Source organism: Porites lutea, chromosome 6 (genome assembly GCF_958299795.1).
Source record: "Porites lutea chromosome 6, jaPorLute2.1, whole genome shotgun sequence".
In the NCBI taxonomy this organism is placed as follows: Eukaryota; Metazoa; Cnidaria; class Anthozoa; order Scleractinia; family Poritidae; genus Porites; species Porites lutea.
In genome coordinates, this window is record NC_133206.1 from 26,206,437 (window position 1) to 26,219,073 (window position 12,637).

The window sequence follows — 12,637 nt, forward strand, 5'->3', positions numbered from 1 at the left end:
GTGTAAGGCTAAAGGCACTCTTGTTGTGCCAGAGTGGAAATCTGCGCCTTTTTGGCCATTGCTATGTTCTTTTGATCGTTCGCTTTTATTTCAAGACTTTGTTAAGGATTTTTGTTGTTTACCTAAATCACGTGATATGTTTATTCCTGGTAGGGGGTTCATCTTTTGTTTATTCTAACAAAAGGTCCGTTTTTTCGTGCATGCCCAGGTTTAATGTTCTCGCTCTTCGTCTGGATTTCTCCTGCTAAGCGCGTTATTTTTGATTTCTCGATTACACGTATGTTCCTTTTTTATTTGTTTCTTCATATAGATGTTTTTCAAGCTGGATTGTGGTCTCAGAGGTTTCAGCCTTTGTCTAACAAGTTGAAAGGCCTGGCCGACTCTCTTCCTGCTTTTGTACTTTGCTCTAAAGCCACGTCTTCCAATGCTAAGTATAAAAATGCATAGCTTAATTGGAAAAAATGGGAAAAGGATAATGTAGGCTATAATCAGTTCCCCGTTTCTCCTTTTTTGTTTTGTTTATATCTAAGAGAGAAAGTTGAATCATGTAATTCTCCTCCACCTATTGAAGCTGCTTTTTATGCAGTTAGGTGGGCTCATGAAATTGCCGGAGCTAGTTCCCCAACCGAATCCAGTCTTGTTAAACAAGTTTTGGAAGCTTCTAAACGTTTATTGGGTAAACCTGTTCAAGGGAAATAATCTGTTGACGTTGACTTAGTCACTAAAGTTGCAGAAAAATTTAACACTCCTTAGGCTTCTATTTCTAACCTTAGAACCTGTTTTATATTTATTATTGCTTTTGCTGGTCTCATGCGTTGTGACGAAGTTATTCGCATCAACAGAAGTCATATTTCTATTTTTTCTGATCATATGTCAATTTTTTGTCCTAAGCGTAAGAATGATCAACGTTCTCAAGGGCATTTCTTTTATTTTGCAAGGTCAGGCAAGATTACTTGTCCTGTTTCCATCACTGAAAAAATGTCATCTAAATTGCCTGATAATCCTGTTCAGCCTTTAGCTTGCAGACTTTCATCCAAAGGTACTGCTCTTCAACATTCTATCTCTTATTCTAGAGTTAGGGAAATTTTCGGCGAGACTATAGAAATTTTTGTCAAAGATGTTGACAGATACGGCACTCATAGCCTCAAAATGGGCGGCGCTACCGCATCAAACGCTGCTGGTATTTCTGGAGAGTTTCTGGATAGGCATGCTGGCTGGAAGTCAGCCAAATCTAAGGATAGTTATATAAATGTTAGTACCAAAGATAAGTTAATGGTACCCAGAGCAATCAATTTGTAACTTTTTTGCTTTTTTGAAGTAGACTGCTTTTTCCCGCACGTTCGTTTCTCGTCTTTGTTTTTTCTCTCGCGCTGGTCCATTGTGTCCATTAGACATCCAGCAAGAGTCACACTCCATTTATGTCGTTGTGTTTTCATTCGCGATTTGCGCGCTGTGCGAAGGGTAGTAACAGGGCGGATAAAGGTTTAAACCTTTATCCGCCCTGGTAGTAATGAAGAGCGGAGCGCTCGTTTCACAGCCCAAAATTTAGGTCAGTTGTTCATGTATGTCCCGATGAAATGTCCTGAGGCACCAGTGCCATGTCGTGCCTGCAGATTGTTCAGCGGATTGCGTATTTGATCTAAGCATTCATGTAACATAATACGAAAATTATTTTCCACGTGATTCTGAAAATCCAACATGGCTGGGAAAGCGTCTTTTATACCGCCGGTTATAGAGGACAATCCTGATGGCTGGGGTCCTTGTGCTATTCCAACTGCTTTTAAAGATATACCATATCAACCTTTTTCTAAAGGAGACCGTTTAGGAAAGGTAAAACCGCCAGTATTTACGTTTTCGAGTTTTCAAAATGCCACGTCGGTTTCCTGCCCTATTAAAGCTTTAACTAATTAAATAGCTTATTTTAAAAGTTATTCTTTTCGTGTTACAATCACTAGATGCTACTCTTTCATTTACCATACTTCAAGCGTCCTGGGATGTAAAAATTGTGATTTTATTTCAATCGACTTTTCATTTTAATTTTGAAAACGTTACTTCTACAGTGGACGAATATGATAACCGAATTTAAGCTTTTATTGGCTTGGCGTCTGGTTGTTAGTTAAAATTACTGGTCACATGAAAGTTTAACTTATCTAAATATAGGAATGTCTTCTACATTTCAGGTTTCCGATTGGACTGGTGGCACTTATCAAGATCGCAGATATATGAGTGAGTCTTTATCCTTCCATTTTCCTTTTGTTGCTGCTTTATGGTGTTTGGGGGTTAATTGGAGTGGTGGTGAGGCTTTTTGACTTAATCTACCCTGTGAGAAGAGGTTTCTTTTTAGCATGGCTTTTAGCATGTACATGTATAAAGCCATTTTCTTTGCTTGTCATTCGCGTAGTTGGTTTGTTTACACCCTCAGTGAAACCTCTGCAGGGAGCTGTCTGTGGTTTCCATTGTGTGTCCACTTTAGGCACCTCCAAATTCTTGAAGGTGGGTAGTTGTGACTCAGGTTTTAAAGCTGGATTTAACTAGCTTTTCAAGGAAGTGGTTCAAATGGCTTTTAAGGACAGTGCCCACTATTGTTACTGCGTATATTTTCTGCGCATCCCAAGGTCGGTCGTGCGCGAAACGCGAGGAATGCGCAACACGCGGGACTGGTTCAAACCTGTAGTTTTATTTTGTAGCAGAGTGTTTAGTGTGTGCAGCGGAGCCTCATAGCTAAAAGAAAATGGAAAACCCATTGATGCCAGAAAATTTGGTTATGGCATCAGCGTATGCCGGTACATACTTTCTTACAGACTCTGGGAGTAGGGGTAAAAAAAACTCATTAGGTTAGGGAAGGAAGTCCCAGAGATGTACGTTGCATTTTGTTTTGGCGCAAAATTAACCAGTTTAGGGGCAACCAATCGAATTGCTCGAGCAAAATTCTAGGTTGAAGTTTCTTGTGTTTGATTTACAACAAAATTTTCTGAAATAGATTTCTAAGACTTTGTTCTTTGCTTGGTCACGCTTTTGGTCAAACTCCAGGAACAACTTTCCCCCATTGCTCAAAGTTTTGACAGGTGAATTCATGCGTGAAAATTTATGCAGCATCCATAAATTTGTTTGCCAACAGACTACTAAGTCTTGTCAACGACCGAAGCCGTTTTTTAAACTCAGTTACATGGACTACAGGGAAAATCTTTGAACATTTTAAATTTTTTACTTTTTGAGTTCTTCCACTGTTGCCACAAATTCATGCTTCATTTGTTTGTTTTGTTCTTTTGTTTTTGTTTCATTATGAAACGACAACAAACACTAAAGAAATTGACAGTTGAACCTGAAATTAAAAGCATGAAGATGATCTGGATAAGGATGGCGATGAAGCTGCTGGAGAAGTCAGTTCGATGATGTCAGTTTTTCAGGATTATTATAGTTTGACCCAGACCATTACTGAAATGACCCAACTTAAAATGCCATATGTGACATATGGCCCATTTCGACTAATTTCTGGACTGAACACTGGTGTATGATGCTGGTATTGCCTCACTCGTGAAAGCTTCTTCATCTTGTTCAGTTTCTACGAATGTGGCTTCCTGTCATTGTCTTTGTTGACTTCCCCTGCTTCTGCAAGCCCAAGAAAAGTTCCCGATGATAAAGCAATTATTGTTGCATCTTTTCCTGTAAGCGGGACAATGCCTTTGCTATGGTTGTTTGTGATTACCACTACACTAATAACATGGAACTTCTGATTCATTGTTTGACAGTTTCCTTTTTCACTCTCTGTTTGCCTGCAAAGTTTACTTGTTCCTGGTTTCCTCTGGCAGTTTTCATTAACTGGTTGGTGTAAGTGGTGGCTTCAAAACGTTTGGCCGCTTCAGGGCTTGAAATAACTATTGGGCAGGCACCGGACACATTGTCCGGTCAAACGTGATTTTGCTCGGACATAGGCATTTTTGGCCGGACAAATTTAATCCATCTTAACTAGTTGCAATAGAGGCTCCATTTTGCAAGTTACATGATCTGTATCATTTTCAGCAACAGCAACTCTAGTTACTCAAAACAAATCGAGTGTGCAAAAAATTAGAAGTTGTAGTTTTATTGCTCTTTGTTCTGTTACATTGTAAGTCAGACACGTGGATTGCAAGACACAACCTCATCGTTAACGTTTGGTTGAAACCTGACCAAATCACTAACAAAACGTAACCTTCAACTTTATAGTACAACATTTACATTTTAGCAAATGCTGCTTTGTTTCTGCAAATAATTTCAAGCGGGCAAATAAACTTGTGTAATTGTTTGGTTCAATAAATCAATCTCTCAATTAACACGATAATAAACGCTATTAAACGGAATGTAAATTAATATACAACTATGTAATATAATCCTGACTTACAAATTTACCCTACCGTTCGGTTGAATGCAAATCTAGACTTCAGAGTGATTTGTTGAATGCGTAGCGTCTATGTGTGTAAAATTGCATTCGAACACTGGAAATCCGACATATTCATTCTGTTTAAAGCCTTCGTGCCTAGTTCAATTTGCAAACAACAATAGCTTAGTAACCAAGCTCGTGTGCAGGCCAGGGTGTGCCGGAAGTGACGTACTGATTTGTTCTTTTTAATTTTTCAGCATCGTCGATCGTGACGTTGTGCAATGAAAATAATCGTATCCTTCGGCACGACCTGCTGGCCGAAGTAACATCGCCATTCGCACAAAAAATCGTGGTAGTGGGCATTCATTGGCATTTGAATGCGTTAAAACTTATACATAATGTATTTCAAAGAGAACAGGGTGATGAATGTTGAGTTAACCTTGTGAATCAGTCGTTTAGTGATAAACACGCAACAAATTTACGGACAGGGCGAAATAAAGACAAACTCTATTTTTATGTTTACTTCATTAACACTCAAAGCCTTTTATTTTAATGTTACATTTGTGAAGTTTTATAGGAGCAAGAGGGTGGCCTAATTCATTATACTGTCACTCTGGGTCTTTCTTTTTTTCGCTCTTGTTGGCACCAGATGCTATGCGGGTTATTTTCGGCGCAGCGGGGCGTGCAATCTTGAGCACTTTACAACATGCACAGCAGTAGCCAATTTGCGGTCGCGACTGACAACAGGAAATGTCATCAATTTCACAAACAAAAGTCCCTCTAGTTAATATCTTTTTTGGGAACATGATAAGATTGCATAAATTTCCATCATGATTGTCTCAAAATTGAATTTTCTTTGAAAGCCCAAATGACCGGACAACATCATTGTCCGGTCATCCACGGATTTGCTCGGACAATGCTCGATTCTGACCGGACATTGTCCGTTGACTGGCCGTTATTTCAAGCCCTGCGCTTTAACTACTTCCCTCAAGGCTTCTTTTACCTGTGAATCTCGGTGCCTGTGTCCTTCCCTATCAACTTGACACGAAGTGCTTTAGATGTTGAACCAGCTATAAATTGATCTTTCATAAGTTTGTCCGCAAAATCTTTATACTTGCACTGTGATCCTTGATTATGAACTCGCATTTCCCACGAAGCGATCGGCTCATTTTCCTCTTGAAGTAAACAGAGAAATTTATTAATTTTAAAAAAAATCTTCACAAAAAAGCAAAAGTTGACACGCAAACGTACAGAGTCAAAGCAGCTGCAAAATAAGAAATTCAACCGGTCATAAGTGAGTTTAGCACTTACATTACTGTACCTGAAGAGCCGGTAATTAAAAAGTGGTTAAGTCTCGCATAGAATATTCCTCAGAGTGTCTTTTATTGTGAGAGTGTGGACAAAACCGTGAGGAAAACTTTTTGTAAAGTAATTAAATTAGCCATGTTTCGTTGTGTGAAAATCTTTGTCTGGAAATAGGCAGGTAAATTAATTTCAGGAGTATTTTTGATAGCATTGTATTTCTTTTAGGTGATGAAAGTAATGTCATTATCTCTATAGTAATGAATTAACAATCTGACTCGGGTACCACAGAAACCCCAGATGGCTCGCTACAGAGGTTTCTCTTGAGGCATAAACAACCCAACTACATGACTGAGAAGTGATTCTCCATTCTTTTTTGTTGATTTATTTATTGGATAGTTAATGTCCTTGTAGCACAGGGCATAAACACTATTTTAAACTGTGGAGCAGAGGTACCGGGTTCGATGCCTAGCTGGCATTGCCCGTATGTTTTTCAACTTATTTAATAGATTCTTTTTTTATGGTACATCAGAACTAACATAAAATTTTCTTTTAAATGTCACAGTAACTTTTATCATGTTTCAAATGCTTCTAGTATATGATAATGATTTCATGGCAAGGACTTAAGTTATAAAAAGGGCACAAAGAGACTCACTGTACCCTTATTTGATTTTTTAATTTATTTTAATGGTAATTGTATGTTTCATATTTCATTGTTTTATATCCCTCCCCACAAACGCCTGCTCAACGGAAAACAACATTCCTTTCCCATTGTTTTATTTGTGTGGTACGTGACCAATCAACAGTTGTGCAGTAAAGTGTTCGTGACAGGCTAAACGTGACTAAAATGTAGAGTTATAGTTTTCTTTCTTTTCTTTCCTTCGGAGTACTCTAAAATTTGACTAAATCTTATTTTTGCTGCTCTGAATCTAATTTTTATTAGAGGCCAGAAAGCTTTCCCAGTGTTTGTTGCAGATCGAGTAATTATCAGACTACCTTTTGGTCAGGGTCAACTTTCCAGAATTTAGAAAGTACAATGTGATTGGCTAAGCATGGAGAAGGAATGTTGTCTTCGGTTGAGCAGGCATTTGTGGGGAGGGATGAAAAATGAGCTCTGCTAAAAACGCCTGCATGGGAGGCTACTTGTTTTAGGCAGTGGAATGATATTCCTCTTTCCTGAGTTATTGTCAGGGGAAAAGACTCTCACTTGCTTAAAAATGAACTGTACCAGTTTATTTATACACTGTAACTGTATTCTGGCTTTCCATGCTTTCCAAAGGTGGCTGCTGTGTTCATAAAAAAATTTTCTTGAAGTACATGTACTAGCAAGTTTTAAATCCACAACAAGATGATGTGCTTCAATGTCAATTTATTTTAAGGTGTTTTCAAGTTTCTTCAAATGTTCCCCCCTTGGGCCAACATTTTGTGTAAATATTTCCAAAGTTCCCAATCTGGAAGAGGCAGTGACAATCAGAGTCCCCACCATAGCCCTTGGTCTCCTCCCTTCTTGAGCATAACATTTTTAGGTGCACTATTTATTTATTATCAGTGAGAGAGGGAGTTTTGTATGCTGTATGTTGCTTAACACTATTTTGCAATAATGTAGTTGTACATGTAGTGTGGCCATATCATATTATTGTAAAGTACCATTTGTGAAAAATATTTTTTTCCAGATAAATACCAGTCACAGTTTGGGACAGGAAGTCAAATGTTTTCTTATTACCATGAGGAGGATGAATCCTCTTTTCAGCTGGTTGATACTTCTCGTCCTCAGCGTCCCCTGTATCAGAGAAACAAAAACAGATTTGGACAGGTTTTTTTTACTCATTTTATTCAATTGTTATATTATTAGAAGTCTTAACCATGATAATTATTTTTATGATGAAATAATAACTCTGAAATACAGCTGCCCACTCACTGCCCACTGATATCAACATTGCGGAGATAAGTTCCCTTATATACCTTACACAGTACATTTTTAAAGACCTGAACCAACCAGGAACTAATGTTTGCTTTACAAAGTTGTTCATTTCCTCTTAGGAAAGTATTGTGTACAGCCCAAAAAGTAAAATTTTGTTGAGAATAAGGGAGGTACATGTATCAGGCTTAACTTAATACATGTGCAGGGATGTCTGAATTATCCTCTTTTGAAAAGAGGCTGACTGAATTTGAATACTGGTACATGCATGTACATGTAAGGTAGCAGCACACAGTTCATATGCAAGTGTCATAGACAAAAACTTTTTGCATGTACTTTGCTGTGTTTATTAATTTTACAGAGGAATGTTAGAAGAGACCAGCGAAACCAACGGTATCCTTCTGGTGGTATGCAGAGTTTATCAAAGAACCAAAACCGTCAGAAGTTTTCTAGAAAGATGCAGCGGAATTATGGTCGTGGCCAGTGGAATGATAGAAAGCCTGCTGTGAGTGTTTATGTCAGATGTAATTCGACCTAAATTAAAAATTGATGACTTTCTTTGTAATGCCTCGAGGCCTTCTATTCCCAAGTACTGTTTAAATGGCTAGCAACCCACCTATCCCAACCATGAGTCCCCTACAAGGACAGGGACAGGAAACCCAAGCACCAGTCACACTGTTAAGCCGTGGAAATTAAAGAAGGGAATGGGAAGGCAAGCAAGACAACTAAGCCAAAACAGTAGGTGAAAAGATGGCTGAAAGAGCTTCACAATACCTGCCACTAAGTGACTAGCTAAATGGCTGATGTTCTCATGACTTCTTTGCTAGGGTTTTAGCTTATTACTTTGGAAAAATTAATGATTTTGCAGTTGACTGGATTTACTGATCATTTTTGCATGTTTATTTAGAATATTCAGAAAAGGGCCCCTTCAGTCACCGTACGTGAAGAATGGAAAGTACTGGAAGATGGTGAAATGGACTTTCCTCGTCTTTCCAAACTCAACTTGCCAAATGTGGAAGAACCTGAAGATCTGTAAGTGCCGCAAAACAAATGAACTTATCATCTTGCCACATTATTTTAGTAGTTTTTGATGCAGTGTACAGTATAGCATTTAAGTCTACAGCCTCCCTTTTGTTTATTTGTTGTTTGCACCTGTTACATTTGACTCAACATCTAAGAGTCAGTGATTGAGTTCATCTAAACATAGGCACTTTTTATGTGCATGAGCTATTTTGCTATTTTGAATGCTTCAGTGTAACAGTATTGGCAATCTACTCTTTTGATCCTAGATTAAAGCTATGTTGTGTGCGAAATTGGGTATAGCTGCACATTAATGAAAATGAGAACCACTGCACATAGCTGGTTTGATCCTCATAATATAGATTCACTTTTCTGTCTTTCCTTCAGACATCTGGTGTAAAATAAACAAATTGTTGAAGTACTATAAATATCAGACTCACCAAACGTTGCTTTAATACAGGGAAGACTCGAAGGTTTCAAGGTTTCTTGATGGTTTCTTAAAATAATGAAGCTCGTCGAATACCGAATAGCGAAGAAATTTTACGATATTTGTCATTGTTGTAGATGGTTGCATCATCATTATTCACGAGGTTGTCACGTGCGATTCTTATTTAATGAAACAGTCTTTAACTCTGACGACTTAATTCTAAAAGTGTTACAAGTTATTGCTTAGTTACAAAACTAAAGATCTCTGCATTCGTTCAAGTTACTATCATTACTGTGAAAAGCCAGAATGAGATGTAGAATCACACAGTTTGCACATGGAAGTGTTGGACTTTGCCCCTTTCGTGGTTCTTACGTGAGGGAATTCGAGTTATCACACAGTAATTGAGTAAACAGAATTATAAAAATAACTCATGCACACAATTTGCAAGTGAAGATGTTGGACTTTGGCCCTTTTACAAATGATTTTGAGAAATCACCTAGGCTTCATTACAACAACTGCAATTAAATTATGCTTCCTGCAACGTCATGGTTGGTAGCCTAACATTTATTAACTTCCAAGAAAATTATCAAACTGCCGAAATATATTTCTACTCATATCATGTTACTCCACTCAATAAAACCATATCTAATTATTGTGTCAACTAGCGTCTTCCAATTTTATTCCCTTACGCTACTGTTTCTACTTCCGGATGATCAAACTCAACCTTTTGAAATGACTCCTGGGTTCAAACCTTTCACAGTTTTACTGTTTCTACTTAAGTTACGCATCTTTGCTAAATAAAATACTTTTCAATAACTATAATGACTCTTAAATAGCAAGCTTGTTTCACGTTGTTCACCTAATTCATGTTTTATTTCCCTGGTATGAAAAAGGTTTGTTGAACTTTGTTACTGAGAGAAAAAAGCTTGTTTACAGGATTAACAATACTCGCCTTGCCTCTCAAACTTCTAAAACCACAATTTATAGGCCGCATATAGTCCAGAATTAAAGTTCACATCTAAATTTCAATTATTGTTTTATTGGAGGAACTTTGAAAAATATATAATCTTTTACACTCTACCTTGAGGCAGGTGAAACAGAACTCATACATTATGAAATATGTGCGTTGTACCGTTCGCGTTAGCCGAATTAGGTCAGAAATGTCTCGAAGTGGCACCCACACTAAAATATGGACCCTTAAACAGCTCAATCACTGTATTCAGCATTTGAATCATAAAGATATTTCAATGTTATGCTTCTAAACGCCTTTAGCTGTAATAAAAAATGAAAAAATTGTGAATAATCAAGATGGCTGTCTCAAACTGCCCTTCTTTGACCTTGAGCCCAGTGAATGTAATGTTAGATGCCAAAATCTCATTGGTTCCTATGCATCAACTCATAGTACCTTCAACCTTATTGGCTCCTGCAACACAAATCCGAACACGCAAAGTCACAAAGTTACATATACTCAAACCACTGACATACTGTATGAGCTATTTTTTCAAAATAGCTCTAAAACAGATCAGCGAAACAGATCATGCTACTTGTTACCAACTTAACAGTCGAATCTATCCTTGGGGTTCCAGAAGTGGCAGCTTAATGGAGCATAATCTTTAGCAGAAACATCAAGGTCAAGGTTGTCAGTTATGTGTATCTCAGTTGTGCACAAAATGTTTGAAACTTGAAAAACTGTCAAAAATTTTATTACAGACCAAGAACTATTAATATTGCTGAAGATCCTCTCTTGGTCTTGGCTATAATCTTTCAGTAAAGTTACACTGTAAATCAAATTGTTTGACCTTGAATCAGAAGGAATACAAGGAGCGTTGATCCACATGGGCAGATACATGAAGTTGAGGTGTGAATGGGTTAACAAGAATGCCTTATTCCAAGTTGACTTTAAGACTTTTTTACAATAAGATATGTGCTGTTAGTGTAGCTGAATTGGATCTGCAATGAAAACTAGTAGTAATCTCAGATTAGGAAGTGCATTTGAACTTTTGTAGGTTTACTGTCAAATGTGACATTATTAGTCGAGCTTGCTTTAGCAGAGCGAGACTGTAAAAATGCAGGCTTTTTTTTTCGTTGGTCTTCCCCAAATATGGTCCGTGGAAACTGGGGATAAGAATCGTGATGACTTTGTGATGAGCATGTGGTTTATTTTCGGTGATGACTGAGGTGATGCATGTAAGTTGAACACGTTTTTGGCAATGATATAATTTTCCCCAAATTGTGGCCCTTGATTTTTGTGTAATTATGCAGGTGTATTAAAAAGTAAATACCCTGAGTAGGATGAGAAAATATTATTGTGGTGTATTGAGGCGTTACATGTACGTTTCTAAGTATTGTCGCAATTACTGGAACTCTACAGTTAAATAGATTCATTTTGTTGTATTATTTTATCCTAAAAAATGGACAACAAATTCAACAGGAATACGTGCCAACTGAATTAACTGTCTGTTGTATAAGGTTCTGCTAAACTTACACATTTTTGTTGTGCTGAACAAAAACTGTACTAAGCTGCTAAATAGAAGCTATAAATAATATTTATACTGATAAAAATCAACATTCAATTTTTTAAGTCTAAAATCCCCGAAAGAGTTCTTCTCACTGGAGCAATATTAATATTCAGAAGGTTTCAAATGCTTCACACCGGTGGGAAGCTAAGATGTGCAGCCTGTCTCTCCTTGCAAATTTGAAGTTTTTAGTATTTACATTATGACATGTAACACTCGTTTTGTATTCCAAATGAAATAGTAGCTGACAATAAAATTTATCTTCAAGCAAGCAAAACTCAATGCTACTAAGAGCGTTCTTGTTTCCTAATAAATTAATGCTGCAAAACGCTTCCTATATCCTTCAAAAATACAAAACAAAACAAAACTACTAAGGAAAAAGAAAAAAGTGTCACCCAGTGGGACTTGAACCCGAAACCTTTGCCGTGTGAGGGCAATGTGTTATCCATTGCACAACGACTACCATTGTTAATATTTTGTCAAATTAATTGGATGCTGTTTAAAGCTGGTAGAGCCTCATTTATGAAGAATTGAAAGATACATGTATATTCTAGGAAAACCAGCAGGGTTTTGACAGTAAAAGCTCTACTTTAACTCATTTCGTCACATTTGAAAAACATCGTGGCCGACAAGTGTCTTGCAAAACCGTCACGAAGTCTCTTTCTGATGGTTGTACACTGCAATTCTTGGGGTTTACGATTCAGCAACTGTAAGCATTTCCGTTTTTATTGAACAAAGAAACCTTTCCTTTCAGAATGATATTTTGCTAAAAACCAGGAGATTGGGAGTCTTGTGCTGGGAAAAGTTAAAAAAACTTGAGCTTGGACCAGTTTGGGAGTCAAAGAGCAATTGCTGATCTTTTTGTCATGATTATCGCCTGGACGAGTAAAAAAGCTTCAAATGGTCATAAACTTCTGTCTAAAAGCAGGCCATAGTACTAATTTGAAACACTTAAAGTCCACATGAAAAAAACTTATCATCCTGTGAAATTGTACAAAATCATAACTCGACATCAAACGCTCTGGGCCGCAAAATCAAGAGAAGCAGCCTTGATCCTTGTCACACTTAGCTTTAGAGAAACAGTTGACCTTGAGCGT

The 12,637-nt window shown here is 37.5% G+C and overlaps 2 protein-coding genes across 2 annotated transcripts in view; one reads left to right on the forward strand and one right to left on the reverse strand.

Moving 5' to 3' along the window:
* LOC140941231 (uncharacterized) overlaps window positions 1-12,637 on the reverse strand; it is a 67,210-nt gene that overhangs the window by 31,556 nt on the left and 23,017 nt on the right. The gene's annotated exons all lie outside the window — the stretch shown is intronic.
* The window catches only part of LOC140940173 (eukaryotic translation initiation factor 3 subunit D-like), a 29,449-nt gene continuing 18,496 nt past the window's right edge, over window positions 1,685-12,637 (forward strand). The window contains exons 1-5 of the mRNA XM_073389083.1: window positions 1,685-1,830; window positions 2,181-2,226; window positions 7,333-7,472; window positions 7,939-8,082; window positions 8,485-8,609. Coding sequence (XP_073245184.1) covers window positions 1,699-1,830; window positions 2,181-2,226; window positions 7,333-7,472; window positions 7,939-8,082; window positions 8,485-8,609 — 587 coding nt within the window. The 5' untranslated portion in view covers window positions 1,685-1,698. The remainder of the gene's footprint in view (window positions 1,831-2,180; window positions 2,227-7,332; window positions 7,473-7,938; window positions 8,083-8,484; window positions 8,610-12,637) is intronic.